The 19,711-nt window shown below is 42.8% G+C and overlaps 1 protein-coding gene across 5 annotated transcripts in view; it reads right to left on the bottom strand.

Moving 5' to 3' along the window:
* Positions 1 to 413: 413 nt before the first annotated feature.
* IFTAP (intraflagellar transport associated protein) overlaps positions 414 to 19,711 on the bottom strand; it is a 68,207-nt gene continuing 48,909 nt past the window's right edge. For 4 of the 5 annotated variants that reach the window (XM_046648997.1, XM_046649001.1, XM_046649000.1 and 1 more), the window contains 2 exons: positions 8,793 to 8,932; positions 414 to 656 (listed from right to left, as the gene is read on the bottom strand). In XM_046648997.1, the coding sequence (XP_046504953.1) occupies positions 596 to 656; positions 8,793 to 8,932 (201 nt within the window). In that variant the 3' untranslated portion in view covers positions 414 to 595. The remainder of the gene's footprint in view (positions 657 to 8,792; positions 8,933 to 19,711) is intronic. The other variant, XM_046648999.1, reaches the window with a different exon arrangement.

The raw sequence follows: 19,711 nt of genomic DNA, 5'->3' as shown, positions 1-19,711 counted from the left end.
AGCCTTCCCCAATCCATCCCGGAAGCCCAGCTCTCAGCACTCACGTTCACCCGCTGTCTCTGGGTAGCCGGGACCAGCGCCCCACCCACAACATCGCCTCTCTATGTGCTACAGCGTGTTTTGCACGGGCGATTGTCCTGTACCCTCAAGGAGGCAGGATGCCGTTTGGAATCTCTGTTACAACACCCCCTCATTACCTGGTTGCAGTACCCTCAGCAAAACGGACCCTCCGGCAGGTGAGGCTTTCTGCCCCCACTTCCCACCTCATCTGCCCCTACCTACCAGCCAGGGGACGCAGCACAATGGGACAGAGAGAATTCTGTGAGGGCAGAGATTTCTGGTGTTCTTAGTTGCATCTCCTACTTCCAAATAACTGATAAATCAACACAAACATAAACTTCCACAAAGGGGGCTACAGGAGGTTTATCTTTTATTTTAACGTTGCTCGAATAAGGACAAAATAAAAATAAGCACGAAGCTGTCTTGGTGAGTCAGTCCCGGGGTCCCTCTGCGTCTGTGCTGGAGTTCTCTCCCTTCTGCGCAGACAGCTGCTTGATGGCATCCATCTCTGCAGGGGTGAACTTGGGGGTGAGCGTCACAGCATCATAATCGAATTCTTCATCAAGTGAGAAGGGCTGGACTTCGTCCCCGAGCATCTATTAAAGATAACAAAGGAGGAAAATCATATACAATCTTTGTAAATGAAGATAAGGTTGAAAACATAAATTCTCTATTAATATTTAATTAACTTTTCTTAGACTTCAGAACTCTCAGCTGATTAAGCTGTTTTTAAGTAAAGGAATAAATTCAATTATTCAATTTGACCTAATTTAAGCCTGTTAATATGCCCATTTGCACCATCTTGCATCTGAAAGAACATCATTAGCTAATTCCGCCCACGGCAAGAATCAGGAAGTCTCTTTTTGCACACATTCATGACATTTTTACCACTTGTAGTGTTAGGGCTGGAGGCATATGAAAAAACTTAGAGCTATATTAAAATGCGAGAAAGTATACCTTAATATTTTGATCAGCCTTAAATACATTTTCACCATCTACAAAAAAAGACTTGTATCAAGGGCCAGCCCGGTGGCACAGTGGTTAAGTCAGCGCACTCTGCTTCAGCAGCCCGGGGTTCACAGGTTTGGATCCCAGGCATGGACCTACACACCACTCATCAAGCACAGTGTGGCGGCATCCCATTTACAAAACAGAAGAAGATTGGCACAGATGTTAGCTCAGGGACAATCTTCCTCACCAAAAAAAAAAGACTTGTATCAATAAAACATAAGTTTCAAAGATAAAAATACCCTATACTTAATATCCTTACTTCTTGAAATAACACATATAATTCCTGGGCCACAAACAGTAGGAATTAAACACATAGTCTCAGCTTAAATTAAAAAGTCCAGGATTCCTTTTTCCCCACCAAGAATTTTAAAAATATTACAGAATTTATCATAAGTCTGAGTAGCTGTAAAGAAATGTAATGATTTTGTATTTATTTATTCACAATCTGTGAGTTTTAAAGTCTTCCTCAAGGAAGGTAGATTAAAAACCCTATTTTCCAATAAACCAGAGGAGAATGCCTTACTCGCACTGTATCACCCTACGCGGTCTCCCCAAAAGCAAAGGTGTGAGAGGACGAAACCCCTCAGCCCCGCTCTGTAGCTCTGTCACACGGATGGTGATGCTGAAATAACTGAAAACTATGGTTTAGACAAAAATGAAAAAAATGCCCTGAATTAATAATCAGCTTTTAATATTCTGGCATGGAAAATGATCCCATTGAGTGGCTTTTGCAATGTTCTTGAAAATGGAGCTTATAGCTCAGAAACTATGTGCTGTTATTGAAGGTGAAAAAAACAAGCCATGAAAAGCAGGTATCTCCTATCTGTTGGGCAAGCTGCACCTTGCGGTTCGATGCGCAGGGCTAACGGCACACACCCAGCCATCTATCATCCTTTCCTAGTAAAGCCAGCAAGGGAACAACTTTCAGAGACTTGTTCATCTCCTCTATTAGAAAGTGTATGCTTCCCTGGCAAAGACAACAATTGGAGATGCCCTGAGTGAGTTCCCACCAGGCACTAGCCCCAGTACTCAGAACCACATGGGGATTAGCAGTAATCTTGATACAACACTACCTGGAAGCATTGTTACCCCCATTTTAGGAAGCTCTGAAGGCTTAAGTACTTGCCCCAGGCTACAGTCCGTAAGGGGGAGAAGCAAGATTTGAATCCAGGGCAATGTGCTTCATGGAAAGCTTCACCCTCTCAACAAAGACAGCAGTAAAGATCCACCTTGAAGTTTTCATTAAGCTGAGTCACAGCTCTTTGGGAGAAAAGACCTTTTCTGAATAAGCTAAACAATTCCCATCACCTATCATAACAAACGTACTAGAGGCTCCACGTGATCCATGACTGTCTTGCAAAGAGCAGCTGTACACGGTGAGTCGGTCTGCAGAGTGGCTAATCTGTCCACTTTGGTCACTTTCTGAGATTAAATTTACCATCGCCACAAGCAAAGTGACAGTAGGGCAACGGTGCGTAGACTGTCTCAAATGAAGAAACACGTACACAATGACACAGGAGGTTCATTTCTGAATACAAGCATCCTTGCCTCTCCAGCTCCACTCAGCGGTAAGCAGCGAGGCGGGCAGCCTTGGCAGCAACCCCATCCTGAGCGAATGCTATGGATCCTGGCAGATGCCGAGGGGAGCCCCACCCCCTAGTGCATTCAGTGTGATGGCATTCACGCTGCCCTGTTATGCCCCCTGAGAGGCCTGGCATCCACGTGTCCACCAATTTCAGGCTGCCCGTCCCCACATGTTCCCACTGCACCCCCAACCCGAGGCCTCTAAAAGCTGCCAAGATCTCACTGGCCACTCTCGCTCGAGGCAGCCACAGTGTCTTCACCGACCTCCCTCGGAGGCCGGAGCACAGTTTCAAACAGAGAAATCCCCTTGCTGAGCTCAAGTCCCCGCGACACCACGCTCCTCCTCACACTCGCTCTACACGACACAAACAACCCTCCATTCCCACCCCACCTTCACGCGTTCACGCCATAAACGCTTATGAGTGGTTAATACATAATAGATACTGGGACACAGGATGAAAAAAGCAACATCTGTGTCCACAAGGTTTCCTAACTTCAGGGTGAAGATAGAGGTAAGTGAATGATTTCAATACCATGTACCACGCTCTCCGACAAAGGAACGCAAAAAGGGTTCCAGGGGCGTGGAGGGGCCAGTCTGAAGCTGGACTCGCTCTCAGTCGCGCATGGCCACCTGCCAGGAAATCCTACTCGCCTCCCACTCGCCTCCCACTCATCCGCACCCAAGACCACCTGTGTCAGCAACCCAGCGAGAGTAAGGCCTGTCTGCCGGACTTCCAGATCTCTGATAGGGGCTCGCTCCCAGGGCCAAGTCAGTCCTCCCGGATATGGCCCAACCCATCATCCTCACTCCTCTCCCTTGAGCTCCTAGCATACCTGGCGGCCATAACAGCCAACATCATGGTGCTAAGGATACAGAATTTACCCTTAAGTGGAAAAATCTTATTTTCCTTTAAGTTTTTTTTCAGACACTTAAATTCTTCTCTGTTACGGAGCACGATTTCCTTCATCAGTCATTTGGTATTAAACAAAACAAGTTTTTAGCTAGTCAATAAATGTGATGCCAACACAAGAATTATTCATTTGTAATACACTCAAAGGTATAAAAGTATACTTAAAAATGTCAATTTCTTCACTTAGAAACTGAGTTATTAACAGCAGCTATTAGATTAATTCTCTAGGCAATCGGTTAAATGCTGAAATATAAAAGCAGGAAACCAAGAAGAGTAATAATTTTATTTGCAATGCCAAAATACGATATTCAAGACATTTTAAATCATTTGGTGTCACTGTCACCCCATCCTGCAATGTTGCCAGTATATCCCTGAGTCAAAATGTCGGACAAATGTCCTTCAGATATTTTCCATTCTTTCCACAAACACTATGTTCTTATTAAATTCTAGTCATGTGCTAGGTGTTGAGGATACAAAGATGAAGACTTGTGTGAAATGAGAGAAATGAGACAGACACATAAAAAATCACTAGAGCGAAATGTAGTAAGTACAAATGGTATAGTTAGGGGGTGACGGGAACAGAGAAGGGACGCCTAACCCAGGCCAAGGTGGAAGGAATTGGGAAGGAACCAGAGACGGCTTCCTGGAAGAGGTGATATCTAAGCGAATCTTAAAGGGTAATATTAACTAACAAGGTTCAAGGAAGGAGAGCTTTGCAGACAAGGGGAGTTCTCAGAAGCAGCCCACGGAAATAAGATACAGAATTTCACATGTGAATCTGCAAGTAGTTCAGTGCTGTCGGAGCATAAAGTGTAAGGCAGAGGGTGGCAAGAGAGGAAGACGGTGCTGGGTCATGACAGGTCTTACGTGCAGTTTATCCTAGAGATGATGGAAGGTCCCTGAAGGATTTTTTGAAAGCACAGTAGATCCTTAGTCTTCTATGCATTGCAGATAAATTCCTTCCCTCACTCTAATGTTCACTGAGCGCCCACAATGAGACAGGGGCTGGAGACACAGGCGTGTCCCAAACTGAAAGATGCCCTGCCCTGAGGCCAGTGCACCTAGAGAGGTCACTGTGGAGGTTAAACAGAGGGTCAATTTGGAGTCAGCAGACTAGGGCAGCGGCCTGCTGAAGCTCCTAGTGAGAGCATGGCGCAGACAGCAGAGATTTGACAATCTCAGAGAGGAACATGGCAGCACTCGATAACTGGTCTGGATACAGAAAGAAAAGAAGAGCAAGAATGCAGGAAGGGAAGCGGGTAAAGATAAGCTCAGTTTTCCACAAGCTGATGTGAAGGTACCCTAAAGGAACCCAGACAGAGAGATCAACAGGCAACTAAAACACAACCTGGAGCTCAGAAAAAGGCCTGAAGCTGGAAATACAGACACGGAGGCATACAAGTAAAACCTGCAGATGAAAATGGATCGTGAGCGGGAAGAGCCAGAGGTCTGGAAGGAACACCGACGAACCCCAACTCAGAAGGGGTGGGTGGAGGCAGGGAATGAACAACCAGAGAAATGCACACAGAACGGACAGCAGTGAAGGGAGAACCCGCGGACTCCCAGTGTCAGGGAAGACTGATGGTGGAAACACAGGAGAGACAGCCATTAAAACAAAGACTGAAAGTGTCCTTTGAGATTGGACAACTACAAAGTAACTGTTACCTTTATTCTGAATATGTCCAGGAGGGTGACTGGAGCCAATGACATTTGCATGTCGAATGAGGAATGAGGGGAAAGGAAGCAGAGTCAACTAGCAGAGTGGACTCTAATGGTTTCTGGAGTCTGGATGAAGAGAGGAAAGACAACAGACAGCAGCCAAAGGTCGTCCAAGGTCAAGGGAAGGCTGCTTTTTCTTTTGTTTTGTTTCATTTTGTTAAGGATGGGAGAGACCTGAGCCAGTGCACACGCTGAGGAGAACAAACCAACAGAGAAGAAAGGAGAGGATGGCCCTAACCGTGCTATGATCCCAGGAGATCCCTCCAGCAGGTAGTGAGGGCTTTTGTCTGTCTGGTCATTCAGCAGTTGCTGCATGTCTACTGTACGCACAGCACTGAACTCGCCCCTGCTTGACTTTTTTGCGTTTTAATTAAGTAAGCTTATGAAGACACACAGGAGTGAATTTAGAGTCTTCCAAGACAAGAGGCGCATGTGTAATTCACAGTGAAACAAGACGCACACTGAAACTCAGAAGACATCACTGTGATCTTTGAAACGACAGCTTTTGAAACAGAGTAAAGTTGCGATGCTATTTACGTACTTCAGCTGTTGGCTCCTGTGCACACTGGGAATTCTCTTCTCTCAAGTCAGGTTCATTTTGGGGTTCAAAGCTCTGTGTTTCCGAGGCTTTAGGTTACAAACTGAAATTATGACTTATTTCAAAGAGCAGACTCTGTGTAATAGAACACCAAATCCCCTACTGCTACAGAGACAACAACTGTGAATTCAGTTATTAACTTGTTATTTTTGCCTAAGGAGCTGAGAGAAATATGTGGATTTCAGGTGTCTAATTTCAAATCTAATTGAAATCTTCCTGTAGCCTCTCAGGGAATGGAATCCGTACACTATTAGAAAACTGCTAGTTTCCTTCAAATTGCTCCTATGACTCGTTCTAAGAAAGACACTGTTACACAAGGAATCACTTTCATTCATCATACACATGGGCAAATTAAAGAAAACAGAACTAAGGCTCAAATCAATAATAGCTGCATTTAGCTGCAAGTTATCTTACAAAGTAATATGGTAAATAAACTATAGGTGAGAAATTTTAGAGTCCCACCATGAATTGGAAAAACAAAGGTCTCCCATTAAAATACCGTAAAAGCTTCTTCTGTGACCTCCTCTACCGTTGGCAGGGGGAGCAGAAATCACAATTTTTCATCTTCCTAACGTGAATTCTTTTTGCTCTATAAAGCTGTTCAAAACTTCCAAAATTCATCAAAATAGAATAACTAAGGCAAGAAGTTACTTACAAATGGAAAGTGGAAGCTTCTTGGAAAACGTTTGACTTTAAGGGAGAAATAAATGCACATGCATAAAACCATGATAAAATGAGGGGAAAAATTAAATTGGTCCAATTCATATCAGGAAGTTATCGATTCTTATTAGGCAATTAAGAAGAAGTCGGGACATCCACGATACATTTATTACAGAAAGCAACTACCATCTCTGGCCCAAAACAGCCCCCGGGCAGGCCTTACAGGACATATTTGCTAGAAATTGATGATTATGCTCTCTTACTGGCTTTGAATACTTTAAAATGAGATTAACGCTATTAAAACAAGGCAGGATTGTGCAGTATTGTGATTCTAGACAGTTCTGAAAAGTTTCTCTAACAAACAGTTGTTAGAAATAAAAATCCCAACCAAGATATTACCCTGGGTATTCAAAACAGCGAAAGCTACTCATCTATGTCTCACGAGTTTGCCAGCACAAAAATTTTGATCTCATTATTAAAAAACATTTGTGTTTTTGGGAGAAGAAATTTATAGTCCTTTTAAAGATACAACCATACACAAGGTTCTAACTTGCATTTTACTGGCTTTATGAAATTTCCAGAAATCACTGGGTTTTTTTTAACCCATCAACTGAAACCTTTTTTTTTGCAGAGGAAGATTCACCCTAAGCTCACATCTGTTGCCAATCTTCCTCCTTCTCCCCTGCCAAAAGCTCCAGTACACAGTTGTGTAGAGTTGTAAATTCTCCCAGTTCTTCCATGAGCCACTGCCACAGCATGGCTGCTGACAGACGAGAGGTGTGGTTCTGGGCCCGGGAACCACACCTGGGCCAATGAAAAGGAGCATGCCGACCTTTAACTGGTAGGCCATCATAACGATTTCCATAAGGGCACAATTACAGGCACCATGAGCACTGCCCGGTCCAATAATTTGTATGGTCACACGTGAAGTCAAGACCATGAACAATCTTTAAAAGAAACTGATTCCTGTTAGAAACAACCTTGCGGTTTTAGCTTCTTACTACTCAGAGAAAGCAATCCATGATCCAAAAGCATATTGAGAAGTGACTGTCCTAACCAGTTTATCTGGTAACCAATTTAGAGGTTTAATATAAACCTGCAAGCATCCTAGATATACTTCTGTGATGTTCGTGAACAAAATTTCTACAAGAAAGGGGCAATTAAAGATTGAAATGTGTGGATTACTTCTGACTGAGCGACTGCTTCCATAACAGAATATCTTCAAGCAACAAGACTAGGACCTGAATGATTAAATAACCAAGAAACACCTTGGGGGTTTATTAGGCAGCAATAATACAGAGCCCTTAGCAACTCCTTGTGCCTGATCCCCTTTGAGAGTGAAAAGGATGATAAAGGTCACTACCTGGCACCCCCAGCAGCCTCGGCTGGTGCACGTGGTTATGTATATGCAGAAGAGCTGCAGATGATGGCAAAGACGACTTTCAAGTTGTGCATTTGGAAGAGCAAACGTGGTGGAGAGCCCGTTCTCCCCTGTGTGTCAAGCACATGGCCCGATGACATTGCCCAGCCTCGCTGCTGGCAGGGAGGAACATGTGATTGAGCGGTCACCAATGGAATGTGAGTAGAAATGGAGAGTCCAGAATCCTGAGTCTTGGGGGACACGCTGTCCCCATGCCCTCAGCCGCTGCCCCTCCAGGTAGGACGGTGACCTGACTTAGATGTGCACGTGAGGACAACATCCTAAGGCAGAGTGGAGATCCAGAGAGAAGGAGCCTGGACCCCTGCTGACCGCAGGGAACACAGCCACCTGCTCACTTTCAAGGCTCCGCAGACTGTTAGAGGAGAGAAATTCACTTCTATCTCCTCCAGCCACTGAATTACCCTCGGGATGCTCTACTATAACAGCCTGCCTTACCTTAACTAATGCAAGACGTTTATGGGACCTCGGAAACAATAATAAAGAGAAAAATGGCCAGTTCAGACTCAAAGAGATAAGAAAACTGTCCGTCCTTTCTAGTGCGTAGTCCGCAGTGGCACTGTCCGGCAGCACGGCGTACATCATGAAACAAATACAGTTTCCACATAAAGACATAATTGCTCTCTGTGTTAAAAAAGATAGACACACATTTGAGATAGATGGCAGTGAGAGGGACCCAATTAAGCAAGCTGAATTCTAAATTTTCCCATGAGAAAAATACGAAAGCATATATGTAAAGCAGCATTTCTCTGAAAGGACAGGTTACAAAATCAAGGCAATTCTGAGACAGACGGAATTCCCTGTGGAGTACCTCTTCCCTCTGCTTGTCTGCTCCTTTCCTGGCAGGCCTGGGCTTTCCTCCAGGGGGAAGAGGCTGGGCCACGGAAGGGACGTGAGAGGGAGCACTGGCACTCGCATCCGGCTCCACTTCTCCCGGAAGCAGCAGCAAGTCTGTTGGATACAAAATACTTCACTGATCCTTTCACCACGCTCACGACTGACCTCACCCACCTAAAGCCTCTAATAGGCAAAAGAACGAAGCAAAGACGCTCAAGTCAGGTGGCCCAGCTCACGCTGCCTGTCCTCGTTTAGGAAGCTGACCGGAAGGATTCCCCTTTCTATACAAGAGCAGCCACTGGTGCATTTATTTATATCTTATTGTTGCAAAGTTACATCCCATCCAAAAGTCTGGAGAAACATTGTTTTGGGAGTAACTTGGTTTTGCCTCTCACCCCCAAGCCAATTCCTGCTTCTAGAGGAAAATAAGGAGAGAAGATGCTACTTTTGCCTCCTTTTCCCATCTTCTCCTGAGGATGGAGAGAAAGGAAATGGAGTGCTGATTTCATCCTGTAACGAGACAGCAATACTTCAAAAACATATTTAAAAACAATGATGCCAAGAGGAAAGAATTTTAACTTTCAGCAGAAAAATGAAATACTCTGTCATATTCAGAATACATGGTCTAGTTTTCTTCGCTTGCAGACAACAACAACGTGTTTCCAGCTTGTTTAGCACAATCACAAGAATTCGATAACCAATCTTGGTCTTCTGATCGATCCGTTAGAAGTGGACATGTTCCCTGATTTTTGCGTGGGTGGCAGAACAGGGGTGCCTCGCAGACAACTGATGATCCCCCACAGACTTCTTCAAGGAGGACAGAAACACACAGCGGCACGGCAGGTCTCCTGCTCGGTCTGGGTTTTCAGAGGACCAGAATGGCTGCCGGAGCTGGCCAAGAACATGCAGCTGGCGTGCAGTGCTGCTGCCTGCTACTCAATGATGATCCTAATGAAGACACTAATTAAGTTCTCAGTGGAAGTGATTAATTAACAACAGGCATGCCTTGGCTGTTGCCAGTGGCAGCATATATAGGGAGATAATTGAGCAGGTATTGATATTGAAAAACTGAAATTTATTTGAAATACCTCTCTCACCACTGCAGACAATCACCATCATAAAAAACATGATCATGAAGTTCTTAAGACTCTAGCAACAGAGACCACAGTCAGACAACCTAGAAACTGAGAATGTGGGTAGGGGGATGGCGAAGAAGGTAGTTCTACTACAACTAATTATTGAAATCTTAGAATATGATCTAATTAATTAGCAGAAATGAAAACAATAATAATAGTCAAACACATAAGGTGACATTGTGTATGCATTAACTCAGCTAAGCCTCCCAACAGCTCGCTTCTTTCCTGCTCTACAGGCAATGGGCTCTAGGCACTGAGGGGAGCTCACTGGAGGGGCCGTGGCTGGAAAGAGGCAGAGCAGACAGCCCACCTGCAGAGCGCGTGCTCTCAGCCCTCCATGTCACAGGAGCCTCTTCTAACTAAGTATTTTCCTTACCTATGTTATTGAAATCTATCAGATTATACATCCAAACTCAGGACCAACAAATGCCACTGCTATGGCACGTTAGCGTGGTGAGCAGTGTTAAGTGTCGTTATATTTAACACCCAGAGAAGCGATATTTTAAAATCAATAAGGTTGGTGGAAAGACTGCCTTTCTAGTGCACCTGTTTATGAGTTTGCAGTCAAACTCCCTGGCTGAGCTCCCTGGCGTAACTGCCGAGGACTGGCACAAGCCTCGTCAGGGGCCCGCCAGCAACAAAGGCGAGAAGGGAGAGGTTCCCGCCTCTTAATGGGAAAACCAGTATCCACCAGACCCGCTGGCTGCCAGTGCAAACGCCAGTTCAAATGTGAAATCGAAATCAATCCTGCTTTCAGGGCTCTTTAAAATCTGATTGACAGCACTGTGCACCGAGGAGAATGACTGCCATTCCTTTGCTGAAACTGTTCGCCTGCCTAATGTTTGCAAAGAAGGTAGGGTTTTCGACAAAACGGCTTCTTTCACAAAAATTCTACTGCCACGAGAACAATTCCTTCAAAACAACTAGTCAGGATCCTCCACACTTTAAATCCTTGTCATTTGTTTCTCCAGGGTGAAAGCAAGATGCACAAATGCAGAGCTACTGGTGCCTAACATTGCCCCTTATATACAGTAAATTCTCAACAAATCCCTGCAGACAGAAAATTAACTTCCTGCTTATCAACTTTCAAACTGAACAGCAAGTACCAAGAGTCCACCTACCAAAAGGACATTGTGGATGATGTAAAGTAGGCATAGTCCTTACCCTCAAAAACTAAATTTTGTTACAGGGATAAGATTTTCCCACATAAAATCAGAGAATAATCAAGAACAAAATTGGACAGCTTTAACTCTGAAGAGGGCAGTTTTATAAAAGAGTGAACCCAGTATGGATGGGAATAGTCTGGTAAGACATAGGTTATGAAGAAAGCTACCTTATCTTTCAGCCATTTTACAATCATGGGTGCGTTATTCATAAACTCATATTCTCTCGGGGAGAAAATGATTACACTCATTGAGGGTGGGGAATGGAGTTTCTGAAGTTCTCTGCAAAACTTTCTAAAACTGAAATGCTTTAAGAAACTTAATCTGGGGGCTGGCCCCGTGGGTGAGTGGGTTAAGTTTGTGCATTCTACTTTGGCAGCCCCGAGTTCACTGGTTCGGATCCTGGGCACGGACCTACACACCACTCATCGGGCCATGTGGTGGCAGTGTCCCACATAGTAGAACTAGAAAGACTTACAACTAGGATATACAACTATGCACTGGGCCTTTAGGGAGGGAAAAAAACTACAAAAGAGGAAGACTGGCAATAGATGTTAGCTCAGGGCCAATCTTCCTCACCAAAAAAAAGAAAAAGAACAAAAGGAACTTAATCTGATCTTATTAATTGTTGTTTCTAAGACAACAAAAGGCCTTGTTTTCGTCTTAACTAAATACCACCATCATGGCTAATGTGCATTGTAGAGTCAAGGCCACTCTCAACAATGAATCTTGATGTTGGATGGCAAGAGTGGTTGAAAACACTTCAATCTCTTCTTTCTCAACTACATGATAAGAATTTCCAATATTTATACACTATGTGTTCATGCCATTTGTCTTTCTGTATTTAGTCAATGCTTAGCAAGTCAAAAGCTATAATCACCTAATTTAATTCAACATTAAAAAGTAAGCAATCTACTTGACAGCTGATAGTTTAGACAATAATAATATTTAACCTGCCTGGCATAGTTATAAAATTAGCCAATCTGTTTCTTTGTTACCATGTAGAGAAGGCCAAAATTTTCTGAAATTTTGAGTTCTCTAAGAGCAAAAGGATATAGATAAGAAATACGTTAGTAATCCAGGCCTCTTCTGCACACAGCTTCCAGTTATGAGGGTCCATCTCAATGGTTCTTGTTCTTAAAATTTTTTGAAGAATCTAAAGAGCTTCTGTTTACGTGGTTTATATCTATCACTATTCACCACATTAGAAATTAAAACTGACAAACTTTCAGATATTTGTCGAATCATTAAAAATAATGCCATTATATACTAAAATAAATATTTTAATGCAAAATCTATCTTCCAAAAACAAATAGTAAGAAGAAAAGCACTGTTTTACATTTTTTGATCTTTTTAAATATCTGCCCTAAGAGAAGAAAGACGAATCCTACATTTGCTTCTGCATTCAATTTTTGAAATATGTATGTCAACTGAAGTAAATGAAGGAAATATAGTCTCACACAGATACGTAGTTGGAAAAAAGGAGGAGTACGGTAATAGTCTTTTTATATAATTGTAGACATTCCTCTTTAATACCATACCAGACTTAACAAACTACAAAGTTTCTAAAAATAGTTTCAATGTGCAATCTGAAAACGCCTCAGTGAGTTTTTTCATTCTGTTACATTAAAATTCACTGGTCTATCTTACACGTTGAACGGATCTTTCTCCTATGCATGAGTCTGTAACATCATCAACTGGTCATCTGGAAAATACCGGTTCACTGTTTTATGTAGATCTTCCAAATGTTGACATATTTCATTATACAGTATAAAAATCACATTAGTTAACATCACCAATTTTATCAGAAACACCTTTAAATATTGGGAAGCTGTCAAGCTCACACTACTAGATACAAGTTTTCCTAATTTTCACTTGACCCATTGCCAGCTTTATCACTGGCAAGGAATACTCTCAGCTGTTTGTCTTGAAGAGGCAGGCTCGCTGCATTCATTTCTGAGAACTATAATTTGTCTGTCAGTCAATCTCTCAAGTAAAAATATTGGTCCATGAAAGAAAGAAACAAAACTAGTTCAGCACATCACTCAATCACACAAGCTTCTCCACGAGATAACTGTTACATTTCAGGATGCAGCAGAAGTGCTTTCTGCGCACAGTCACCCCTTGGTATCTGTTGGGGATTGGTTCCAGGAACCTCCGCAAAGACCAAAATCTAGGATGCTCAAGTTCTGGATATAAAATGGCATAGTATTTGCATACAACCTACCCACATCCTCCCATACACTTTAAATCATCGCTAGTTTACTTACAATATCTAATACAGTGTAAATGCTATGTCAAAAGTTGTTATACCGTATCGTTTAGGGAACAATGACAAGAAAAAGTCAGTACGTGTTCAATGCAGATGCAGCCATCCTAGGCCTTCTGATCTTTGTTTGTTTGAATCCGTGAATGCAGAACCCACAGATATGGAGGCAAGGACTGTACTTACTACGTCAGCACACACAACATTAAAAAAGGTGTACTCAAAGATTAAGATTTAATAAAATAAATAATTTTTACCACTTTATCAAGGGCATTTTCAATAGAAACTGGCATTTGTTTTAACTGCAATTTCCTAATAGTGAGGATTATAATGTCTACTAGCATAGTTTGGTGCCATGAGCTTGATTCACACTGAATTACACCACCTTTACTCCTCATTGCTTTTGTTACATCAATGCAAACATCAACACATTTGACCTTCAGACCTTGGGGTTTCCCAAGGAGTTCCTAGACCACATCCCTGGGGTCCACTGGTTTAGCTAGTGTCAGTCCAACCTTCCCACCAACACTAGAAAAGCTGGATAAAATACCAAAATCAACTACTTACAGGCACTGAGGAGCTACTAGGGCAGCAAGAACTTGAGGGGCCAAGATCCCAGACAGAAGGAAAGCTCTGAGAAGTGAGTCCAAGAGTCTAAGCTGCTTTTCAACTCATGCCATCTACGGATTTACAAGCAGAGATTGAGAAGCAAAGAAGAAAGAGGCTAAGAGGCTGAGAAGCTTGGAAGAACTAGCAACAGGTTCACAGTGCTAAAGATAAAAACCAGAGTTCAGGGCCTCCAAGAGAGAGAGGCCGTGATTACCTCGAAGGGCTACACCCTAGAAGTAAGCAAGAACTAGAGCAGAGCGGCCCTCACAAACCCTCCAAACCCAGTCCTAAAGAGCTCCATCCCAGACTGGAGCAAGGTGATCTATGACCACTCTAACTGCTGGCAAAATGCTGAAGAAAAGCTTCTCTAGAAGAAGATAATGTCATCCAGAGCCTACATATTATTTTATACACAATGTTCAGCATTCAAACAAAAATTACCAGGTAGACAAAGACACCAGCTCAAAAGGGAAAATCAATCATCTGAATGGATCCACAGGAGATCTCAGGTATTGGAATTATAAGACATGAACTTTAAAATGTTCCAAAAAACACATTACAAAAAGGGAAAATTTCAGCAGAGAATTGAAATCTGTAAAAATAGATACTCCAAATCTCTTTTAAATACTAAAATGACTGAAATATTGATGGCTTTAACAGAAGATTAGATATAATTCAAGAAAGGATTAGTGAACTAGAATATAGATAGTAGAAAATATTCTAACTGAAGCAAGAAAGGAAATACAAAAGAATGGAAAATGCAAAAAAAAGAGTGTAAGAGATCCATGAGCAAGGTGAAAAGGGTCCAGGCACAGGCAATATTTGAAAAGACAACAGCTGAGACTCTCCCAACACTCACGAGAATCTCTACAAACCCCAACCAAAATAAAGCCCAGTCAAACACCAGCAAGGCACAGTCAGATCCCTGAAAACCGAGTCACAAATGCAGCCAACTGAGGGAAACACACTACACCTTCAAAGGAATGACAATCAGATCTCTGTCTGGTTTTCAACAGTTTTCAACAATTAACACCAGAAAAGAATAGAATAACATCTTTAAAATATTGAAAGAAAATAATTATAAACCTAGAATTTTCAACCCAGCAAAAATAGGGGGCAATGAAATAATAACACAACAATACTCGATTAGTCTAAAACAGGCAAGAAATGAGAGAAAAAACAGGTAACTGGTAGGACAAGTAGAAAACAAAATAGTAAGATAATAGATTTAAAGCCAAATATATCAGCAACTACATTAAATGTAAATGGACTAAATCCTCCAATTAAAAGTCAAAATTGTAGGATATATATGTATGTGTAAACCACATGCTGCTTTCAAAAGACACATTAACTAAAACACACTTTGAAGAAAAAAACTGCAGAATAAATAAAAGTGGAGTGCAAAAGAGAAAGATTACTGCCCATCCAAGGAGAAAGTGGGGAAGATCAGAGAGGAATTATTTCATGAGTGCGACTGACATCTGACATGATAATAAATGATATCCCTCTATCTCTAAGCACAGAAATAAAAGAGAAATATATACAGGAGTCAGAAAGATGCAGATCAAACTGAGCTTTATAACTAATAAAACTGAATTTGAAAATGGAGCGCATCCTGCAGGCACAATTGACTTCTTATTTATCAAGCTTTCCTACCTCGGGTTCTCCCACCTGAGAGAAGCCCACACAGCTGACAGGCATCCAGCCAGGTGTGGGCGAGCTGCTTCACCTGCCTCGGAGCCCTGAGAGAAGGGCCTCCGAGAGCAAGGCCTCCAGATGTCTGCCTAGAGATGGCTCTCGGCCTCCACTTGCATCAGAATCACCTGGGAGCTGTAGAGACCGCCGATGCCCACGACACACCCCAGACCACTGAAAAGGAATCTCCAAAGGCAGGATCCAAGGATCCGAGGTATTCTTTTTAAAGCCCCTCAAGTGATTCCGACGCCTCTCTAAGGTTGAAAGCCACTGCATAAGGCAGGCCTGGGCCCTGTCTAAAGTGTGTGTATTATAAGAAAAGTGGCACAGGCACAGAGAAGAGGACAGATCCCTTCCAAACAGCACAAACCCCAAAGAAGAAATGAAGGGGCTGATCCTTATACACACAGTGTCTTTTCCCAGTGTCTCCAATTAAGGAAAGCCTTCCTTTTCCCTTGGGGAGAAACAGGCGGATTAACTGTTGAAAAGGCAGAATTATCTTCGCAAGGCTGTTCTCTTCTCAGGAGTGGAGTGGAAGTTTCCTCATGCAGTCATGAGGACTGGGCAGCGGGTCTGCCCTTGCGGTTGACATGGCTTTCAAGATGGACCTTAATAGATGGATAAGTTTGCACATACAAAAATTGGAGGAATGGGGATAGAGGAACATCTTGAAGCAAGCATTTTTGCCTCTCAATGTTTTTAGTGATCTTCCAAGCAAGGAAAGAATGATTTTTAACAGTCCTAAGTGCAAAATAAATGAAATGCCTAAATGATGTTAGCTAAAATACGCCATCTTCTCCTAACTCAGGACCTTTACACATGCTGTTCCTATACTCTCCTAGCCACCCCTCACTCTCACCCCACTCCCCTCGCCTAGTTAATGGTTACCCATCCTTGAGATCTCAGGGACTCAGAGAACTTTCTCTGATCCCACAGACAAATTTAAGTTTCCCTGCCATAGGGTCTCATGAGATCAGAACAATTTGTGATCACATATTTGTGATTATCTGCTTAATGTCTAATTATTCCAATAAACTATGAATTCCATGAGAATAGGAACTAGATCTGTTTCATTTTTCATTATATGCCAGGCTCCAGTCACAGCTGTTAAATATCTGTTGAAGAAGAAGCCTAGGTCATTCATAGTTTGCATAAACCTGTGTCAAGTGGACAATAAGAAAAGAATTTTTTTTAAAAAAAGAGGTGACTGCTGTCTTCCTTAGCATTGGGAGCGCTGGAGAGCTGGAAAATGGAAGTCAGATGAGGCTGCCCATCTTCAAACAGGAATCACTTGCCCATTGTCATCCAACTCAATCACCCACCACATAAACACACCCTCTGGGCAAGAGACTTGTCTAAGACAGTATAATTGTGAGAACTAGACCTCAAAAAAGCCTCGTCAGCCAGTGGCACTCGGCCAGAGAACAGGCTGGGCGAAGCGAAGAGGAACAATAAAGATGACCAGACAATCGCCCTACTCCCATGGCCTCGGCAGAATAATACCTATTCTGAATGACGATCTTCTGGATAGCAGTCTGGGGTGTGACAGCAATAACCAGCAGGTTAACCACATTCTCTCAAACTCAAAGGAGGAGAAGTGGTTAACTTGATGTCGGATAAACACAGGGCACCAAACTTTGTGGCCAGTGTCACCCTCTGACACCTGCTCAGTGCCGCTGCGCTGAGGCAGCCCCCCTGAAAGACTGTCTCCACCGGGCTGCCAAAGTGACAAGCCAAATCCTGGGAAAGAATCACGTTCCTGCCTCTCGGAGACTATTCTAGCACGCAAATAAGGTGAACCAATAAAGTCGGTGGTAGAAAAACAATACGAAACTCACTTCCTTGTCGCCCCAGGCAAATCTGCTGCTTAAACAACAACGGAATCTAATCAGGAAACCTCTCAGCTGCCAAAATTATACAAGCAACTTGCCTACTGAAAATGTCACATTTCCCATCTGATATAAATATTTGCCTTCTGCTCACATTCCTAAAGTGTAACACAAATTAGGCTCAAACTAAAATTCACCTTGGCACAAACTATTTAATTTCTTTTTCCTTTCAAATGACCCAGATTGTGCGTTCTGAAAACTGCGGAGCCCTGGCAGTCTTCTGGGTAATTGGACTAGATCACTGAAGCCCAGTTGCTTCTCAGCCAAGCTTGTCATGTTATTTGAGGGTTATTTGTGGGAACGTCCTGACCGGCTCATTCCGGTCCGCTGAGACGTGGCTCAGCCTCAGTAACCTTCTAGACGCAAATGCAAGACCGCCTGTTATCTGATTTCTGGAAAAACCATACTACTGAGATGTTTTCATGCCATCTTTTAAACTGAAGAAATACATCAGGTAATAAAAGAACATGACTTGAAAAAACATTTAAAGAAAATGTGAGAATAACGGAAAAGGTAAAAAAGTTAATTCAAAAGATTGATATAACCGAAATCCAATTCATTGGCTATGCCAGTTGATGTCAGTATACAGAGCTCCTCATTATGGCAGAAAGCAAGAAATTTAAACCATTGCAAAAATGCCCAATCCATACACTTTTGTGCCTGCCTACAAAATTCATTTTATATTGCAAATATACGACACGCAGACTAGAACCATGTCTCCAAGTGTCACAGAGACGACCTGTGACAGAACGCCCCGGGGCAGCGGTTAAAGACACGGATCACTAGGCGCCACAAGACCTTCTGAATTAGACTCTTTCTGGGGAACAGGACCAGGAACGTGCATTTTTAACAAGCCCCCTCTCCCTGAATCACCCAAAACAGTGCACCTGCTCACCAAACTCGGCTTCCTCATAAACCCCTACCTGTCCCTCCTAACCCAACGGGAGCCCCTGGGCTGCTCTTACATAGCAACTCACAGCTGCCGAGGACGCTACTGTAAAGAGAACCCCTCCCTGGAAATGCAATTCCTTTAGATCTCTGATCTCATCTGAACCAAGCAAGTACCGAAAAATCTGCAAAGTCTACCGGGCAATGGAGTGCTTGAAAAATCATCCTCTCAGTGGAGTTGTGTGATGCTCCGAAGAGGAATAAAAATGTTAATTGCTTCCAAGTACCAAAGCCTCTCAAATTCAGTCAACTGGAGAAGCCAGAGCAGGGGCTTATACGGCAATTCACAGAGAGCCGCCGTCCCCGGAACACTACACCCAGGCATCTAACTCCTGTCTGATTATAAATAAGCCTCCCTCCCCCAACCACAAGGCCCAGACTCCACTTTACGACCACGTGAAGGCTGTAACCCACACGAACGCCAGCCACCAAACCCCCATGGAAACGGCCCCTGCCCCCAGTCAACACTGACTGTGAGATATCCTTGCATATTAAATCAGGAACGAGAGTTTTCAAAATAACCCTAATTTTGAACATATTTCAAAGGGCCTTTGAACAACAAAGGACACCTATGCTTGTACAGAAATGTCACCCAGGAAAGGAGAAGGCCTCACCTGTATAAACAGCAGTGGACTAGCCTTAAGCGCCCCCCCCAGCCCACTCCTTGTGGGAAAATTGCCCAGAAGAATCATTTATAACATCTTTAGTATTAAATGTTTGGTTCACATAACTGATAAACATTTATTAAAGTAAAAATTTGGATCTTATTTTCTTTTTGTTTATTTTATGATCAATTCTGCTATTTTTCTGATTTTTATAATCAATTGATATTTCTGTATCACTCAAAAGTCATCTCAATTTACAATATGGTGTTTCTAAGAAATAAAGATTTTACTTACATGGCTCTACTTGAGGTAATTATCCAAAAATCAATCACCTGGTAAACTGTGGCGACAGGGAGCACCTTTACTTCATTTAAGACCAAAGACCTTACAATCTTCAACAGGCTTCGACCCTTCAGCTGAAATCTTCGTTATGAAAGAAGAAACTGCATGACTCTAGTTTTCCTTATCTCAGGGAAGGTGGTGGCAGGGATTGCCAAAAAAAGGAAAAGCTGTCTAAAGTCTTATTTGTAGTTTCTAGAAAGAGGTCAAGCAGTACAGAAAGGAAACAGCAAGCATACCTGT

This window comes from Equus quagga, unplaced genomic scaffold, assembly GCF_021613505.1.
Source record: "Equus quagga isolate Etosha38 unplaced genomic scaffold, UCLA_HA_Equagga_1.0 HiC_scaffold_162_RagTag, whole genome shotgun sequence".
Classification (NCBI taxonomy): domain Eukaryota; kingdom Metazoa; phylum Chordata; class Mammalia; order Perissodactyla; family Equidae; genus Equus; species Equus quagga.
This window is presented reverse-complemented; position numbering and strand designations above follow the sequence as displayed.